This window comes from Nicotiana tabacum, chromosome 8, assembly GCF_000715075.1.
Source record: "Nicotiana tabacum cultivar K326 chromosome 8, ASM71507v2, whole genome shotgun sequence".
Taxonomy (NCBI): Eukaryota; Viridiplantae; Streptophyta; class Magnoliopsida; order Solanales; family Solanaceae; genus Nicotiana; species Nicotiana tabacum.
Window position 1 is genome coordinate 53,041,614 of NC_134087.1, and position 20,227 is coordinate 53,061,840.

At 36.7% G+C, this 20,227-nt stretch overlaps 2 protein-coding genes and 1 long non-coding RNA gene across 3 annotated transcripts; 2 read left to right on the forward strand and 1 right to left on the reverse strand.

Moving 5' to 3' along the window:
• Nucleotides 1-4,440: 4,440 nt before the first annotated feature.
• LOC107788934 (14 kDa proline-rich protein DC2.15-like) lies at nucleotides 4,441-5,446 on the forward strand. The gene is made up of 2 exons (XM_016610675.2): nucleotides 4,441-4,577; nucleotides 5,032-5,446. The coding sequence occupies exons 1-2, from the start codon at nucleotides 4,441-4,443 to the stop codon at nucleotides 5,444-5,446; spliced, it is 552 nt and encodes a 183-aa protein (XP_016466161.2).
• Nucleotides 4,976-9,896, reverse strand: LOC107788935 (cation/H(+) antiporter 15-like). The gene is made up of 3 exons (XM_016610676.2): nucleotides 9,386-9,896; nucleotides 7,975-8,970; nucleotides 4,976-7,891 (listed from the first exon to the last, which is right to left on the reverse strand). Exons 1-3 carry the CDS (start codon nucleotides 9,605-9,607, stop codon nucleotides 6,584-6,586), a joined length of 2,526 nt encoding a protein of 841 aa, XP_016466162.2. The 5' UTR covers nucleotides 9,608-9,896; the 3' UTR covers nucleotides 4,976-6,583.
• A 1,023-nt stretch (nucleotides 9,897-10,919) lies between these two features.
• Nucleotides 10,920-16,019, forward strand: LOC107788936 (uncharacterized). The gene is made up of 2 exons (XR_001648732.2): nucleotides 10,920-11,034; nucleotides 15,718-16,019. It is a non-coding gene; the product is annotated as an uncharacterized LOC107788936 (long non-coding RNA).
• The last annotated feature ends 4,208 nt before the right edge of the window (nucleotides 16,020-20,227 follow it).

Here is a 20,227-nt window from a genome sequence, read left to right on the forward strand (position 1 = left end):
GGTCGGTGAATCTGGTCTCATACTGAGTAACAGTCATGGAATCCTACTGGAGACGCTCAAACTGCCTCTGATAAGCCTCTCTCTGAGTGATGGGAAGAAACTTCTCTAAAAATAGCTGAGTAAACAACTCCCAAGTCAAAGTTGGATATTTGGCTGGTCTAGCCAAACAGAAATTCCTACACTAAGTCTTGGCGGATCTAGACAAGCAAAAAGTAGCAAAATCGACCCCATTCATCTCAACTATCCCCATGTTACTGAGAACCTCATAACAGCTGTCTAGATAATTCTGGGGATACTTAGTAGATGCACCGTTGAAAATAGTGAAGAGCTTGGTGAAACCTATCCAACCTGCACAAAGCTTCCGAAGACGTATCTGATCTATCACCGATCTGTGTTGATGTTCGGCTGAAGAAGCGGTATGTGACCTCGCCATTCGCGAAAGGACAAGAGTAGGGGTTTCATTTTAGCACTGAGAGAACAAAATCGCAGGACATGAAAGAATGAATGTGAAGTTTCTCCTAACTCTGTAGTCTCTGGGAGATAAATACAGACGTCTCTGTACCGATCCCTCAGACTCTACTAAGCTTGTCTGTGAACTGTGAGACCCATGTAAACTAGAGCTCTGATACCAACTTGTCACGACCCGAATTTACCACCCTCGGGAGTCATGATGGTGCCTATTAATGTGAGCTAGGCAAGCCAAACCTTTAATCTAATTACTTCATTAACCAATTATCTCTTTTTAACAAATATAAGACGATAACGTGGTAATAACGAAAATTCAAATTTAAGCGGAAGACAACAATAAGATTTATGAAGAACGAATCTATTACAAATAGTTAAGCCTTAACCACCCAAAACCTGGTGTCACAGTGTCACAGACTATCTAAGAGATTACTACATACAAAGTCCGAAAAAAATGACAATACTGTTTCGGAATAAAAGGAAAATAAAACAGGAAATAGGAATATATGAGACGCTAGGGCCTGTGAACGCTTGTAGGTCTACCTTAGATCTCCACGTGGACTGAAGGTAGCCTCCACACTATGGTCCAAAAGCTGCTCCGGGATCTGCACATAGTGCAGAGTGTAGTATCAGCACAATCGACCCCATGTGCTGGTAAGTGTCTAGCCTAACCTCGGCGAAGTAGTGACGAGGCTAGGACTAGACTACCCATATAAACCTGTGTAGTTATATAATATACAGCGGAGAGTAAAGTAGAATAAACAAATAAAGATGGGAAGGGGAAACATGCTTCGGGGAAAACAGGTAAAACAGAATATCAAGAGAACTATAAAGGAATCAAAATCCAACCAGTAACAAGAATAAGGAAAACAAAGGCACATTTCACTTTCTTTTCACATCTTGTTGTAGGCGTGCAACCCGATTCCATTTCATTTATCTTGTGGCAGGCGTGCCACCCGCTCCCATTTCATTTATCTCGTGGCAGGCGTGCCACCCGCTCCCATCTCATTTATCTCGTGGTAGGCATACCACCCGCTCCCATTTCATTTATCTTGTGGTAGGCGTACCACCCGCTCCCATTTCATGTATATCTAGTGGTAGGTGTACCACCCACTCCCATTTCATTATATCTTGTGGTAGGCATACCACCCGCTCCCATTTCATTATATCTTGTGGTAGGCATACCACCCATTCCCATTTACAAGCCAACAATAATCACAAGGAATCTCGGCAAGGAAACACAAGCAATATAACAACTTCCCGGCAAGGGAATAATGATATTTCAACAACATCCAGGCAAGGGAACAATAATATCAAAACAAACATCCCGACAAGGGATCATTAATATAGAACAAACATCCCGGCAAGGGAACAATGGTGATAATAACATATGAAGCGCAATAAACCACAACAGAGTCATAACATTTATAATATAAGACTCACGAGCATGCTTGACACCAATGTATAAATACTCGTCACCATGCCTATACGTCGTACTCCAAAATTAACATGTAGCAAATAATACACAACTCCTAATCCCTCAAGCTAAGGTTAGACCAAACACTTACCTCGATGCCACGAACACAATTCACGATTCAACTATAGCTTTACCCCTTGATTCTACCACCAATTCGCTCGAATCTAGCCATAAGTTACTTATTTACATCAATAAACGCTAAATGAATCAACCCCAATGCATGAAAATGAATTTTCTAAAGTTTTACCCAAAAGTCAAAAATCGCCCCCAGGCGCACATGGTCAAAACCCGATTACCCATTCCCCCACGAATCCAAATATATAATTTATTTTGAAATTGGACCTCAAATCGAGGTCCAAATCCCCAATTTTTGAAAAACCTAGGTTCTACCCGAAACACCCAATTTCCCCATGAAAATCATTGATTTTGAGTTGAAATCATGTTAAAAGAGGTTAATGATTGAAGAAAACGAGTTAGAAATCACTTACCAATGTTTTGGAGAAGAAAGGTTACTTGAAAAATCGCCTCTTATGTTTTTGGGGATTTGAAAAAGGAAAAATAACTGAAAATCCCGTCTAAATATACCCCTCTCAGACCCCCTGTGCGGACCGCACAAAATCGATTGCGGCCGCACAGCTCTTCCTGTAGACTACAGTGACATGCTTTAGTATTTTGGCCATAACTTTGTCTTCAGATGTCCAAATTATGATTTCCTTATTTTTTGGAAACTAGCCACGAAGGGCTACAACTTTCGTTTTTGAATCATCTAACAATTCCTTATAGATCAAAAGATATAGGCTTCTAAAATCGGACCAGTGAAAAGTTCTTCACCGCGGACCGCACAAAATCTAGTGCGGCCGAAAAACCCTCACCGCATTCCGCACAAAATCCAATGCGGCCGCACAAGCCCCTCCACGGCAGCATTCCTTTTTGTGCGGACCGAACTGGTCTGTTCAGAGGCCTTCCACCTCTCTGAACCTGCAACAACTATGTTTTTAAGCCTAAGACATCCCAGAACCTACTCGGAACTCCAAACCAAGTGTGCATACTAACTCAAAAATATCATATGGACCTACTCGTACGATCACATTCAAAATAACATGTAAAATCATGAATTAAGCCTCAAAACTCAACATTTTCATCAAGAACTCTCAAAGTTTCATAATTCTTCAACCGGAAGTCCAACTCACGTCAAATAAACTCCGTTTTCACCAAATTTCGTAGTTATCTTTCAAATACTATAACAAGTTTGTACCGGGCTCCGGAATCAAATACGGGTCCGATAACAATGGTTTCAAACATTAATTCTTTTCTTTATTTCTTAGATAATTCAGTAAAACAATTTCTTTCAAAAATTGATTTCTAAGGCTTGGGATCTCGGATTTCATTTTCAGGTATACGCCCAAGTCCCATATTTTACTACGGACCCCCCGGGATCGTCGGAAGATGGATCCAGGTCCGTTTGCTAGAAATATTGACCAAAGTCAACCACAATTAAATTTTTAACTCTAAAATTTCTATTTCTCATATTTTCACATAGAAGGCTTTTCGGATATAGGTACGGACCACGCACGTAAATTAAGGTGGGGCAAAAGGGAGGTTTTTAGGCCTCAGAAAACTGAATTCACTTGCAACACAAATGATAACCTTTTGGGTCATCACAAGCATACGGGGCTGAAGTAGCAAAGGCAATCACGCAAAACTTCAGCATTCTAGTAGACGGGCCTGAAGTAGTAAGGGTGCTGAAGTTTTTGTTTTTGTAACTAGCGAACTTCAGCTTTAGAGCTGAAGTTTTTGTAACTGGCGAATTTCAGCTCTAGAGCTGAAGTTTTTGTTTTGTAACTGGCGAACTTCAGCTCTAGAGCTGAAGTTTTTGTTTTTGTAACTGGCGAACTTTAGCTCTAGAGCTGAAGTTTTTGTTTTGTAACTGGCGAAGAGCTAATGTTTTTGTTTTTGTAACTGGCGAACTTCAGCTCTAGAGCTAAAGTTTTTGTTTTGTAACTGGCGAAGTTTTTGTTTTGTAACTATCGAACTTCAGCTCTAGAGCTGAAGTTTTTGTTTTGTAACTGTTGAACTTCAAATCTAGAGCTGAAGTTTTTGTTTGTAACTGGCGAACTTCAGCTCTAGAGTTGAAGTTTTTGTTTGTAACTGACGAACTTCAGCTCTAGAGCTGAAGTATTTAAAACCTTTGAGTATGTACTGCTGCACTCTCAATATCTACAGTGACGACGACGAGCAGAAGAAGTTTGCTCATTTCTTTCCCTCGTTTTCCATAACTTAAACTAATAGTCAAAAACCTTGTTGAGGGTTTGTTGGAATCGACTAAATAATGTCATATATAGATATCGTATGACAAACTTTTGGCCACCAAAAAATGGAAGTTTGTGTGAAGTAATTTAGATTAGTCACTATAATAATCAATCCTTTAAATATATCAGTGCTTGTTTTATTCATACGTATAAAAGAGTTGCTACAGCTGCTGAGATCAAAAAAGTAATATGGAGGAAAAGAAATACGTAGTTGAGGTTGAGAAAGCTAAAGAAGGAAGAGATGGTTACATCAATGTTCAGTTCCGGAGAGATATGGAGATCACTGGGAGAAGGAGGGGGAGAAAGGGGCTGAAATTGTTTAAAAAGTGGGTACACGTTAAAACTTTTAAAAAAATGGGTATATGTTAAATGGGGGCGACCAAATAGGGCGCCCGTGCAATTTTTACTGGATTTTAGATCTTGAATCTTGATACAGGCCCAACATATTTATATGAAAATATGGGATAGCCTTTTTTTCTTCCACAGGAATAGTTACAAGTAACGGAATTCACTGAGCACCAACGTCAAGAACCATTATAGGCTAGGGTAATCTTGAATTGCATTTTGCCAGCTTGTCCTGATATCTCTATTTATCTAATGCAATAGCCCACATGGGCCTCTCCAAAATTTTCTTGATCACTTATTTGTTACATAAAATAGCAAACAAAATAAAAATACTCGCATTTTCCATCTATAAATTCTCACTCAGTTGTTCATTTCCATCACCAAGTAAACTCTTAGCTCTAGTAATACACACATTAGCATTTCCCACATTTTCAGTTTGAATAAAATGGCCAAGGCTACTGTATCATCCATTATCCTTCTCCTCACTTTGAACATTCTCTTCTTCACAATGGTTAGTTCAACTTACATCCCATGCCCACCAAAAACAAAGAATCAACCCCATCCCACTACCCCATCATCCAAGGGTTATAAGAAGTGCCCAAAGGACACACTAAAATTGAATGTGTGTGCCAATTTATTGAATGACTTGGTGCATGTTGTTATTGGAAGCTCATCAAAGAGTTCATGCTGCTCTCTCATTGAGAATCTTGCTGATGTTGATGCTGCAGTTTGCCTTTGCACTGCCATTAAAGCTAAGCTCTTGGGAACTAACCTTGATACCGCTCTTTCCCTCAGCTTATTGCTCAACAATTGTGGAAAGACTGTCCCTAAAGACTTCCAATGTGCATAAATGGCCGTCCTCTATTTTCGTCCGACCCCAACTTGTTTGGAAATGAGGTCGTAGTTGTCTGTTTGTTTTCTCTATAAGATTTTCGTTAGAGATTTCAAGTGAAAAATACTATCAGTACTGTGTGTGTTTATGCATGGTTGCTTATTTTCTCAGGAAATATGTGGAATTATTCTAGTGCTTAGAAGTACTGAGTGTGTTTATGCATGGTTGCTTATTATGTGTTGTATCCCATATTTATTTGTAATAAGATGGTTATCTTCTCATTAAGGAAATATATTATGTTTGATCTCGGGAAATCAATTATTGATAAGGTATTGATATTAAGTTGCTTTTTTTTTTCCAGCGATGTGACATTTTCATCTGCAAATTTGTTCTTTCCTTTTTCTTTTCGTCGCTTTTAAATTTTGTACCTAGAAAGACCACTAAAGTTTTTTTGTTACCTTTTTCAAAAAAAGAATACTAAAGTTTTAAAAACTGTTCTAAATAATTACGCATACATATCTCGACTTCGCCCAATATTTAATCCTCGTGAGAATACTATCAAGGTGTGGTGGACGGTTGAGATATCTCCACCCGTAATTAGAAGTTTAGGATTTGAACCATGGGAATAGAGAACTTCCCGGTAGGGAGTGTTAAGGAATAAAAATCCACATGAGAATCGATGTATACAGTAAGAGAGTTACACTTTGAATTGGAGAATGTCAAAAGCAAAAGGTGTCCGACTTAATGGTAGAAACATCAATGACATGATTGCAAGTACAACTATACTTTAGAAATTGAGGCTCATTTGCATGCATGTGACCAACTTTAATGGCCTCTCAACTACTGATAGAGGGCTAATAAAGTTAGATAAAATGTGAAGTTCATCTCTTAGATTTATGTTCATACCTTTACAACGAATGAGAATTGAGAACATGATGGTAATTGGTAAGTCCTTCGCAGAGGAGGAATTCAGTCAGTTTCCTGAACCCTATAATTAAGTTTTATACATAATGGATAGGCAGGATCCAATACTACCTTCCACATTCAAAGATGGCGTTTCAAAAATTCAAAAAGATGAAGAAAAAAATGACAAAGTCACTATTTTCTTGGAAAAAGAAATTGACAGAACAAAAACAAAAAATCCTACAAATATTATCAGGGTTGTGTATGGAATTGAGGCTGCTGTCCCCTGATTTGTGAGCGAGGATTCATATGGCTGAAGTTAAAGTGCTCATGTAATTGCCGGCTAGGACTGTCTGGTGTGAGAAGCTGATCCCCTGGCCCCATTCCTACATACTGTTGCACCACCAACACTGAAACAGCTGATGCAGAATCTGAGGATGCTAATAGATCTCCTATTGCACCTAGCTCTGGGCACTCACTCCAGTCAGTAAGTCCTGCTGTCAATGGCGATATAGTGCCTTGCCCTCTACCAACTATGAACAGGTCATGTGAGTTATCTATTGTCCTTATTGCTGCTACTGTCTCTTCTCCATGATTCACTACTCTTTCAATGTATACAGCTGAATCATCATTAGCTGTTCGTGCCCTGAACTCGCTGACATAGTCCTCGTCTAGCTGTTTTTCTCTGTCGTCGTCTGTTACGACTGTTAGAACTCCTGGATCATTCATACTACTCTTTCTTGAATCAGATCTTGTTGCTTCAATTGCAGCTTCTCCAGGGAGGAACCGCATGACAGTGAGGTTGATCCCAGGATGTTCCCTCATTCTTAATCCATAGGACAATGCTTCACGATCATCTGGTCCACCAAAGAATAGGACGGCGACATGGTGAGATACCTGATTAGCAGCCAGCCTTGTGGATCCACTTAGTCCTCTGTCAACAAGAATACCAACAGAACAAGGTGCATTTGCTAATACATTCTGGTTTATAGTTCGAAAAGCTGGATTTGTAACTTCCATTCCGCCATCAACTGTTTGTTGCTTGTGAAATGGAACGATTAGGAGCGCCACTCGCTTGTCCTCAGCCACGGTGCAGATGTCTTCGTGCATAGTGGAGTAAGGAGAGATGGCAGTGAGGGGTTGCACGGAGACGCACCCAACGTGCTGCTCAAAGTTCTCGAATGCATTGATGATGTGATCTGATTGAGCTTGAGTTCTGTTTAGTGCTGGCCTGCCGGATTTTCGCGTATTATGGACAATAAGCATGGCGGATGAACGTCCAGTGAGCTCGACAAGGTGAAGAACGTATATACCTAGCGGAGATTTCTTGGTGGGATACGTGGCTTCAAGAAGATTGATAATTGTTGGAACATTTCTTGGTGTGTGGATGCAAACCAGTACCCTGAATTCGCTATCTGGCTTTGTACTTTGAACGGTTCTTCTTTTATAAGGCACAAACTTTCTTGCCGGCTTGTAAATTATAGTCACAATAGGGATGATACATGCAGTCATAAGCACAGCTACCATGACCATAATTGCAAATGATTTGTCATCAAGAACCTACAAACATGCATTTAGGTTAATGTTGCAAATAGTACTAATTAGTTTCTGTGTATGGAATGTCAAGAAGAATAAGAATTTACCTTTTGGTCTTTACCAACATTGATTACAATCATCTCAATGAGTCCTTTGGCATTCATCAGAAGACCAAGAGTAACGCCTTCATAGAATGGCATTCTGTAATAGAGAGTTACAAGAACTGTTCCAGCAATCTTGCCAGCACATGCTAGGACTATTACTAGAGCTAAAATAGCCCATGTACCAACTCCATCAATGGCACTAATCTCTGTCTTGAGACCACTAATGGCAAAAAAGAGAGGCAACAAAAGCCCTGAAACAAAGTCCTCTAGCCTTTCAATAAGTGTCACACCAAGTGGACCATTTGGAATAACCAAGCCAAATATGAAAGCCCCAAAAATAGAATGTGTTCCAATTGCATCTGTTATGAATCCACATATCATAACTCCTGTGAGAATGAGACATATAGAGAACTCGCTGATGGATTCGCCTTCTGGAGTTCGTCTTATCATCCATCCAACTAAAGGCCTAACGATAATAACGCAGAAAACAACAAAGGCTGCACTTGACAGAATCACCCAAATAGAAGCCAAAGCCATATTATGATTCTCAGAAAAAGCAATGGCAAAAGCCAAGAGAACCCACGCGAAAATGTCATTAATAAGAGCAGCAGACATGGCTATCCTACCAATTTCAGTGTTGATAAGTTTCAGCTCAGCGAGGATTCGTGCAAGAACAGGAAATGCAGTAACAGAAAGTGCAACTCCAAGGAAGAGTATGAAAGTCCCTTGTTTTGTATCTTGAGAATTCTTATGCAACATAAAGGAGAATGAAACTCCTATAAGAAATGGCACTACCATTCCTGCTAGAGCTATAGGTATGGCTTTTTTGCCCGTTCGACGAATAACAGCAATGTCCATTTCTACTCCAACCAGAAAAAGAAAGTAAAGAAGTCCTATATTTGCCATTGTCTCAAGAACCATTACGCTTCTTAGAGGAAATATTGTATCGGCAAATTTTTTACTTCTTCCTAATACGGATGGTCCCAAAATTACACCACCCTGTCACCATTTAAGACAACATTAGTCTACTTAATCGAACAAGTGTAACAACAACCTGCTACCTTCAATAGAAGCAGATTTACACATTCACGAGCATCCATCAAAATTTTTAATGACATTTTGACAAACACACACACACACACACAAAAAGGAGCAATCTGTAAATTTCACCTAGACAACCATTATTTTCTTTTATCAGGTCTTTAATCCTCTAAGAGATTTGATCCCTTGTTTGATCTTACATGTAAAATTCTAATTAACCTACATATTGACTCCAAAATTCTATCTTGCTATGTTAATTTGCAACAACATCGTTTGGAAATAGTAAATATGCATGGTTTCTCATATGAAATGATCATGACAAATGAAAACAGAAAATGTAACAATATATATTGGAAATCTGACTGAAACTTACAAGGATCTCAGCAATAACGCGAGGTTGACGAAAAGGTTTCAAGATAAAAACGAGAATGCGAGTCATGACAACAACTAATGTCAATTGCAAGATGAAGAGTGGCAGTGAATAATCAAGTGGATTTTCACCCTGCCATATTCCATTGGTCGTTATCATTGTTGGAGCATAGCATACTATGTTCTCCTCCGTTTTGTTTCCAACTGTTACTACCTCACCTGCCATTTTGCCTCTCCAATATATAATGTTTTCCTTAATCTAAAGAATCCACAAAATTATAATGTCTTAGGTCGTAAACCATCAATCATCATGAACATGCATGGCTACGTGCTACGTTCTTGGATATTTAGAAAATTCATCATTTGATTGCTATCTGAAAATTAGACTTCCATCAAAGAAGAAAGGAAAAGAAAAGAAAAGAAATATCTGAAAGTTTGTCAAGTACAGAGAGAAAGAAAAAAGGGAGAAAACAGAAAGAGAGTTTTACGCTCAAATTTGGAGGAGAGATAATTGGAAATTAGGTTCCGTTTCAGCTGGTAGACTGGCTCATTTTTGCGCTACATCTTCTATGGTCCACATTTACCAGGGAGAAGTCATTTTTTTGGAAAAGAAAAATTAAAAGAGTCATCTCAATTGGCTGGCTTTCATCTCAAAGAAGGTACGGGAAATGATTTTCTTTGACCCGTTATAATTTAAGAAGAAATGATTCTACAAATTTTTGTGTTTTATTTATGAGTTAATGCCCTAAAATTCCCTTAAGCTATTATGTTTTTATCGGTTTCCTACTTAAACTATTCGATGTACTCAAAACCTCTTGAGCTATATTGCCCTTCATATTAAAAGCCCCTCATTGCATTCTTAGAGGTGCGTCTAGTACACGCTCCTAATTATCTAAAAAACGTGCCGTGTAGAACTACACTTGACTATTTAACTCATTTTAAAACCCGCCTAAACTATCACTTTTTTGTCAGTTACCTATTTAAACTATCTGGTGTCCCAAATACCCCTAAACTATACTCCCCTTATATAATAAAATCCCATGTTGGACTTTTAAAGGTGCATCTGTCTGACAATATTAATTTATGATTTGTACAAAGTTTTTTTTACATAGTTTAACTTAGTACACGCTCCTAATTATCTAAAAAAACGTGCCGTGTAGAACTACACTTGGCTATTTAACTCATTTTAAAACCCGCCTAAATTATCACTTTTTTGTCAGTTACCTACTTAAACTATCTAGTGTTCCAAATACCCCTAAACTATACTCCCCTATATATTAAACCCCGTGTTGGATTTTTAAAGGTACGTCTATCTAACTATATTAACTTATGATTTGTACAAAGTTTTTATATAGTTTACTCATGATGTATTACTCTCGAAGAATTGATTAATTCTAGGAGTTTTGACCAAAATAATATGTAATATACTGTGTTAATTTTAGGTCTAATTGAGAGAGGTGTGCTTAGGATCACTTTAACAAAGTTTGAGGACACTTAGGTCATTTCACATGATCTCTATACGTGACCTTTTTCTGCCTATACATACGTGTAGCTTTTAGGTTATTCCTGCGGTTCTTTATTCAATTTCCTCACATAATAATTTACAGTGGTTTTGAGATTATCTTCGGTCTTCCTCGTCTCTTCAACTTGAAGGTGCTTTTCTTGCTCTTTAACATCAATTTTATTATTTTCTATCTGTTTTTGCTTCTTTTTTTGTTTCAAATTCATGAGAATAGAGTGAATTAACGATAGATTTTTCGAGTTAGGGTTTTGATGGATGAAATTGGGTATTTTTTTCGGAGATAAATTGAAATCAAGAAAACAAATTCAATTTCTTCACTTGCTTTAATTCCTGTCGGCATGGTGGCACTGAAGAGCAGTGTTTAACAATAATCCACCATAACCCACCATAGTCAAAGTGTAGCGTCAAGAAACAACAAATAAAATTCATGTTATAATCCTTTTTTGAAGTTCAAATTCAAGTTTGATCTAAAGCCGTTTTGCTCGATTGTTGTTATGCTTCTGCTTTTTATGCTTAGCTTCTTTGTTTCTCTGATCATTAGCTTTTATTTGATTTGTTCATTTAATGATTTCTCCATTTGCTATTTGATTTTGGGATTTGTTGCTTGAGAGATATGTATAGGTATTGGCGATTTCGTTCTTTGTGTTTTCGACTTCTGTTGTACGTGTGGTTTTGTGCTATTTTTCTTTTTTCACTACCTTTAGCAAGATAAGATGGATAACCCATTAACTATACTTATTTTTTCGTTTTTTTTTGTTTTCATTAACAGAAATTGCAGCTATGTTATTTCTTTTTTGTTTAATAATAATTGTTTATTGCTAGGTGTAAGTTTATTGAAAGTAAAACAGTGACACTGCACGTGAATATGATCACTAAATTTTATTTATTATAACGATAGTCGCAAAACTGTATTGTGTCAAAAGTTCTTAATTTAAAGTTTTTACTTATGAAATTATTTGCGAGCCGCCTTATTTTTCTGTAAGCATTAGAGACGGTGTCATCAAACTGGTTGTTAACTCTGACGATGTACTAACTTTTCAGCTTTATCCTTTATTTTAGTTGGAATTATCTATTGCTGATACTATTTTGCCCTCAATTTATTCTCTTTGTTATTGTAGTTCTTGTGATTGTGTTATTCAGTAGTCTTCTGATCAGAAGGTAAACTTTCTGACCAACTTGTTACTTTAATGCTTTTGATACCATTCGCTCGATTTTGCTTATTAGTGGAAGAAACATAAAAGCCGACGTTTTGAAATGCAATTCTTAGTATGATATCTTTAGTTTTGGTAAGAGTGAGAACTTTTATGCTCTCCTTGACGTTAGGATTTCTCTCTTTGTTGTAGTTAACTTTTAACAACTTAAACTTTGTTATGGCTCGCCATTGTTAGTGAAACAGCTGAATCGAGCTTCTAAACTATCAGCCATATTTTAATGAATATCCATATCAATCTTTGCCAGATTACTCATTTATGTTAGAAAAGGAGATATCAAGTCAAGGTTCCAGAAATCAAATCCATCTATATAAAAAGGCAGACATAAGGAAAAATAATAAATTATTCAAATATTGCCTGCTGTCGCATATCATATTGCATAGTCTTTCCAAAAGATTCTTTATGTTCTCTCATATGAGTGGAATGATAGTTTTTGGTGTTAGCAGCAGCAATGAATGAACACAGATAGTAGTATATTAGGTTTAATTAAGAACTGAGATACTGCAGCAAATGGTATGAATCAGTTAATTAAGTAGCCTATTATTCTCATATGGAGCATTTGAGAAGACTTTTGAGGTTGAAACTTAACATCTGATCTTGGTTTGAACTTTCTAATAAGCTAAAGAAATTATCTTATTAGTAGCCGATAAAAGTGCATAGAAAAGATTTACTTCTTCCATTAGAATTGGGTCACGAGCATCAGGAGTTCTATAGATATAGCACCATGCAGTAGTAATATCTTGGTGTTTGATTGATGTAGTAATAGCTCTTGTTGAATCAATTTAATCTGTTAAAGGTTTGATCTTGACAACCCAGTTCATAATTTTCTCTTTTTTTTCATTTACTAGAAGTTAATTTCATATCTAAATTGTGTGGAGAATCTTGGTAGTTGGTTGAGGTAGTAGTAGTATTTTATTTTGGATAAGTTTCATCTGTCAAAGTTATGATCTTTATTTGTGATTGCTTAGTGGTTGAATCGATTTGATCCTTTTGTGATGATTTGATCTTTTTGTGATTGTTAATGTATACATACGTGGCTTTTCTGCAGCCACCACATCTTTCTTCGTTTCTTTCGCAGCTAGCGCAACTTATTCTTTCGTTTTTTTCTTTCAATTCTTTTCCCATGGATTCTCTTTGGCTTCTCAAAGATACTCTGAATCACTGGGTAGCCCCTCTTTGAAGTTTTGGCAAAATCTTGTTCTGTTTCTCTTGCTGTGTATTTGTGATGCTCTTTAATCTGACCTTTAAAGTTTTTTTTCTTCTATAAATCTGATTTGAATTTTTAGGGTTAGGTGGTAAGGCATAAGGCCAAATAGTGTAGGAAAGGAAGGAGAGACGACTTGGAGCTCTTCGCCGAAAACGAATCTCTTTGTTTCTCCCATGTTCTGTGTCCCTCCTTTCTCCTTTTTCGTCTCAACTCTCTGTTTAATAAAGTCTATGCGGCAGGATTTTTTTGGCTTTCTGATTATAGAATGTATGCATCTCTGTTGATTCAGCAGATTTAACGTGGTCGGAAAATTCTTAATATCCAAACTCTAATTTTAAATTTTGATGTAGCTCTATCATCTTCAAAAAGTATATTTTGGATTTTATACTTAGATTTGGTTGTAATTTCTAAACATAGATGATTTGATAGCTTTTATTTTTTCCTCTCGTGTATGGTGGCTTCATAGTGGTAAATAACAAGTATTCAAGTTTGCAGAACTTTCTACCCTATATTTTCTGATTTTGTAAAATTAGCAAAATGTAGCTATTGATATATTTAAATTTCAAGTTTATAGAGTGTAATCTAATTTTTTTGCCTGAGTTATGTCCATGTGAAAGTTAGAGTAATAGATCTCTTTATTCTACCTTTTTCACTTTACTAATATTTTTAATCTTTTTCATTGGTTTCAGTATTTAAAGAGGCTAAATGGACAATTTGATTTTGTAGATATCCTATGCTAAGAAAACTATAATACTATAATAATTAGATACTCACTTCTAAAAGAAGTATTTAAGAAATGGTTATTAATTTCTGTGAACCCAACATTTCATTGAATTTGTGTTTAACGTTGATGAAACCCCAATCAGGATCACAGTCAAATGACCATATTGGCAAATAAAACATTAACTTCAAGGACAGCAGGAAAAATAACTAAGGCTTTAGAGAAGGAGTACTTAAATCTTTTATATTCAGGAAGAGACAACAGATAACAGAGTAAGTTCAACCTGGTACGAACCATTTTTTCGATGAATTAACTCCGAAGTCATTCCACATCATAATTTAAATCAAAACTAACAATGCAGATATGTCCAGAACTTGAAGCAAACTTATAAACTTTATCTACCAAACAGACTCTTTTCCTATGCAATTCACAAGGGCATAAGCAACTAATGTTCAAGCTCATTTGCTCTACTTATAACTACTTATGGGAGGCGAATTAAGTAGGCTGTGTAATCATAGTTGTTTGAAGGAGTTATATACTAGATTCTGTTTGCTCAAGTTTCCAAGCTATATATACACATGCTTATGATCTATATTGCGCGGACTCTCCAAAATGTAGCTGCACCCGTGTCAGATCCTTCAAAAATGCACTACTTTTGGAGGATCCGACACGTATCCGGCCACATTTTCGGAGAGTCCGAGCAACATAGCTTATGATGTGTTATAACCTATAGATAAAAGATTTTTTCAATTGAAAGATCTCATAGTGGCATAATAGAATAAATGAACAAAACATGATGATAAAAGAAATCTGTCTTTTTTTATGACCTAGAAATTTGTGTGCGGCCAACCCTTAGGACGACTGCATCATTTGAAACTCGAGGAACTTAAATATCAGGCTTAGTTCAAATGGCACAAGGTTAGAACATGTGACCTAAGTCCATTAGACTAAGCCTTTGGGGGCTGGTATAGAAGAGGTATTGCCGATGCAATATCATTGCATCTTCACTTGCTTCACATTAGGTTCATACGACATCAATAGACTCGAAAGGAAATAACAGCTATATGTCTATCTTACTTGAAAGTTGTCAGCACTTTAGTCTTTATAGAATTGATACAGAAGTTTGATACGAGATGCTTTATCTATGAAGCAAGGACATGCCGTTCTTGGTATAGGTAGTTGTAAGCTGATAAGAAGAATTAGATTTATGTGCTTTCAGCAGGTGTTCCACATGGAGGTGGGACGATTTGATGAATCTGAGCGCTTCAATATAATGATTGCTTTTAGGATTTCTGCTGATGCTGTTGCAGTACGTGCTTTAGTAGGATATGCACTTACTCAAATGGTTCAAGATATTTCATCTGCACACATGTTTATTTATTGCTTTTGAAGTGAGTTGAAAGTTAGCACTTATCACACTTGGTATTAATGTATATGTAGGTTCAGTCAGATATAAATGTTTGTTTGAGTTGCTGGTAAAATTAAATATATGGATAATCAAGTCTTGAACTTGAAAGTTGTTCTCAACCATCAGTTAAATCAATAGATTAGCCAAAATAGAAAGCTTACTAATACTATCTCAGATAATTTGTTATTTTTTGCTACTGTTGCAATAATATTTCGAGTATAATGGTGCTGATTATAATGGTGCTGATTAATCTTATTTTTCGCATAGGCTATATGAGGAAGCAAGTCATGTTCTGAATGATGTTGTTGGAAGTATAAGACTGCTGCGTCATTTTGTGCAAAAGAGAAGGTCATGAAAATATGCAGAACAAAGAGTATAGGTCCATCAAATGCAGGAATAAAGCAAGTTTTTTTATTAGCAGATAAGATTTTGTCTGCCATTTGTCTTTGTTTTGTTTAACAACCAATTTTTACGCGGGAGCTCATCTTATTTAAAATGGCAAAACAAAATTTTTGGATGTTTTCGTGCATCTAAATACCCCTTATTATATTTTTTAAGGATTTTAATTAGAGCTTGTTAAGTGGTTGATTTGTAGTATTCGCAGCCTGACAAGTTTTTTGTGCTCTGATGATGACAACTAAAGCCATGTGTCCTAGTCAAACTCATTGGTACCTGTATATTCAAGAGTGATGCTGCTACAATATTTGCTATTCCACGCAAAAAACACGGAAAAAGATAAAATTCAAGTGATGATTCTGATATGACAGAGGTCACTCTGAACAAAGATTTTGAGTTACAACATGTAAACTTTAAATGTCTAAGAAGGTAGATTTTTAATTTTTTTAGAGACCTTTGCTTGACCATTCGCTGTGAAAAGGTGAATTGACGGTTTAATGTTGTTTCTTTGTTTTCTTTCTTAGCAAAAAGTAATTTACTGGTGTCACGACCAAAAATCTATTAAGAGTTGTGATGGCGTCGGATGCCGCTGTCAGGCAAACCAATTAAATTACTTAATTAAATTCTCATTTTAATAATTTTGAAAACTATGATTTTTTTTTCGCATTTACTAGTAAAAGGTAATCATTTCAAATTAAATATAATGTTAAGAGGTTAATACAAGGTACCCTCCCAGAATTCGGTGTCACAAGTGCACAAACATTTGCTAGGGAGTGCAATAAAATACAGTAACTGTTCGGAATACAAAGTGGACAGAAATGAAAATACAGTATAATACTCTAAAGGAGACTCTGTTGGCTGCGGGTCGCTTTGATAAATGCAGCTCACCTAAGTCTCTGTATCAACCATGCCGCTATGCCACTGAGCCACTAGCCACACATGAACCTGTGCAACAAAAATACACAACAAGTGTAGTATGAGGACGAAAACAACGTGTACCTAGTGAGTATCATGTCTAATCTCGAAGAAACGAGAGGTCGACTTCGACACTTACTCGTGGTCCAATGATAATATAGTAAAATTGTGAGGAAATCATAGATTTCATAGAGCAAAAATAAACTCATACAGTCGGAAAGCAGGTAAACAACTTCTCAAATAATAAAGAATTTTCGAATATTTACTTTTCATTATCTTTATCAATTTATCTCTTGCCAGGAAAGGCAAGTATCAACATTTATAATTCTTAGGCAAGCAATATAAGCATGTGCATATCATGCCGAGGTCGTATGACCCGATCTAACATAAATGTAAAATGTGCACTACCGAGGGTTGAACGGCGCGAACCATAGATGCATCTATTACCCCGCTCGCGAATCATACATGCGATGCGATCAAATATAAATAAATAATCACCCGGCTTGCGAATCATACATGCGACGCAGGTAGACATAGAAACACACATTCAAACAGTCAATCAACGCTTCATTAGGGAGACAATTATTCAAGGAAGTGTCAATTTCTCTTTTACAAGCCGAGAAAATGAAGTTTAACTCTTTTAGAAAATCATTTACCACTTTGATGCAACTAAAGCAATTTAAACTGTCAATAAGGTTACCATTATTACAAGTAAAGCATGCTTTTTGGGTCCTAAACTACCTGGACATAAGCATAATAGTAGCTACACACAGACTCTCGTTACCTCGTGCGTACTTAGCCCCCACAATTAGGGCCCGTTATATCAGGTCGGGTGCCAATAGATCTATTGCAACGGTTTAAAACCGTTACGATAGACAGTTATGGCAATGGACTTATAGCCGTTACGATAAATTAGTCTATTGCAACAGTTATTTTAGGCAAATGCAACGGTTCTTAACCGTAGCTATATACGTTAATGCAACTGCTATTGGGCCTATTGTAACGGTTAAAAATACTATCGCGGCGTTTTTATGAGACTATAACAACAGTAAAAAAGGCTATTGCAACGGTTATTAAGATCTACTACAACGATTTTTTTAGGCTATTGCAGCAGTTATTAAGATCTATTGCAATAATTTTTTAAGGTTATTGCAATGTACTAATAAAGCTATATGAGGAAGCAAGTTATGTTCTGAATGATATTGTTGGAAGTATAAGAGTACTGCATCATTTTGTGCAAAAGAGAAGGTCATGGAAATATACAGAACAAAGAGTATAGGTCCATCAAATGCAGGAATAAAGCAAGGTTTTTTATTAGCAGATAAGATTTTGTCCGCCATTTGTCTTTGTTTTGTCTAACAACTAATTTTTACATGGGAGCTCATCTTATTTAAAATGGCAAAACAAAATTTTTGGATGTTTTCGTGCATCTATGATACCCCTTATTATATTTTTTAAGGATTTTAATTAACGCTTGTTAAGTGGTTGATTTGTAGCATTCGCAGCCTGACAAGTTTTCTGTGCTCTGATGATGACAACTAAAGCCATGTGTCCCAGTCAAACTCATTGGTACCAGTATATTCAAGAGTGACGCTGCTACAATATTTGCTATTCCACGCAAAAAACACGTTCAAGTGATGATTCTGGTATGACAGATTCCACGCAAAAAACACGTTCAAGTGATGATTCTGGTATGACAGAGGTCACCCTCAACAAAGATTTTGAGTTACAACATGTAAACTTTAAAAATCCAAGAAGGCAGATTTTTAATTTATTAGAGACCTTTGCTTGACCATTCGCTGTGAACAGGTGAATTAACGGTTTAATGTTGTTTCTTTGTTTTCTTTCTCAGCAAAAAGTAATTTATTGGCATCACGACCCAAAGCCCACTAAGGGTCGTGATGGCGCCGGACGTCGCTGTCAGGCAAGCCAACCAAATTACTTAATTAGATTCTCATTTTAATAATTTTGAAAACTATGATTTTCCTTCGCATTTACTAGTAAAAGATAATCATTTCAAATTAAATATGATGTTAAGAGATTAATACAAGGTACCCCATAATCATCCCAAAACCTGGTGTCACGAGTGCATGAGCATTTACTAGGGAGTGCAATAAAATACAGTAACTGTTAGGAATACAAAGTGGACAGAAATGAAAATATAGTACAATACTCTGAAGGAGACTCTACTGGCTGCGGGTCGTCTCGATAAATGCAGCTCACCTAAGTCTCCGTATCAACCATGCCGCTATGCCACTGAGCCACTAGCCACACATGAACCTGTGCAACAAAAATTCACAGCAAGTGTAGTATGAGGACGAAAACAACGTGTACCTAGTGAGTATCCCATCTAATCTCGAAGAAGTAGAGACGAGAGGTCGACTTCGACACTTACTCGTGGTCCAATGATAATATAATAAAAATGTAAGGAAATTATGGATTTCATAGAGCAAAAATAAACTCATCCAGCCGGAAAGCAGGTAAACAACTTCTCAAATAATAAAGGATTTCCAAAGATTTACTTTTCATTATCTTTATCAATTTATCTCTGGCCAGGAAAGGCAAGTATCAACATTTATAATTCTCAAGCAAGCAATATAAGCATGTGCATATCATGCCGAGGTCGTACGACCCGATCTAACATAAATGTAAAATGTGCACTACCGAGGGTTGAACGCGAACCATAGATGCATCTATTACCCCGCTCGCGAATCATACATGCGATGCGATCAAATATAAATAAATAATCACCCGGCTTGCGAATCATACATGCGACGCAGGTAGACATAGAAACACACATTCAAACAGTCAATCAACGCTTCATCAGGGAGACAATTATTCAAGGAAGTGTCAATTTCTCTTTTACAAGCAAAGAAAACGAAGTTTAACTCTTTTAGAAAATCATTTACCACTTTAATGCAACTAAAGCAATTTAAACTGTCAATAAGGTTACCATTATTACAAGTAAAACATGTTTTTTGGGTCCTAAACTACCTAGACATAAGCATAATAGTAGCTACGCACAGACTCTCGTCACCTCGTGCGTACGTAGCACCCACAATTAGGGCCCGTCACATCAGGTCGGGTGCCAATAGATCTATTGCAACGGTTTTATGCAACGGTTTAAAATCGTTACGATAGACAGCTATGGCAACGAACTTTTAGCCGTTACGATAACTTAGTCTATTGGAACGGTTATTTTAGGCAAATGCAATGGTTCTTAACCGTTAGTTTCATCTTCAAGCCCTTCCTCTTTTGTTCCTTCTGTAACAGTTAAAAATACTATTTCGGTTACCAATTTGCATCCTATGGTTACTAGATCCAAAAATGGGATCTTAAAACTTAAGGAGCTACTGCAACGGTTGTTGAGGCTATTGCAACGGTTATTAAGATCTACTGATTTTTTTAAGGTTATTGCAATGTGCTAATAAAGCTATATGAGGAAGAAAGTTATTTTCTGAATGAT

Bases quoted from the DNA above. Each gene is read 5' to 3' on its own strand.
- LOC107788935 (XM_016610676.2), bottom strand. From the start codon at position 9,607: ATGGCAGGTGAGGTAGTAACAGTTGGAAACAAAACGGAGGAGAACATA. The intron at 8,971-9,385 runs GTAAGTTTCAGT...AAATGGTGACAG, and splicing joins GCGTTATTGCTGAGATCCTT to GGTGGTGTAATTTTGGGACC. The intron at 7,892-7,974 runs GTAAATTCTTAT...GCATGTTTGTAG, and splicing joins ATGTTGGTAAAGACCAAAAG to GTTCTTGATGACAAATCATT.
- LOC107788934 (XM_016610675.2), top strand. From the start codon at position 4,441: ATGGAGGAAAAGAAATACGTAGTTGAGGTTGAGAAAGCTAAAGAAGGA. The intron at 4,578-5,031 runs GTGGGTACACGT...CCACATTTTCAG, and splicing joins GGGCTGAAATTGTTTAAAAA to TTTGAATAAAATGGCCAAGG.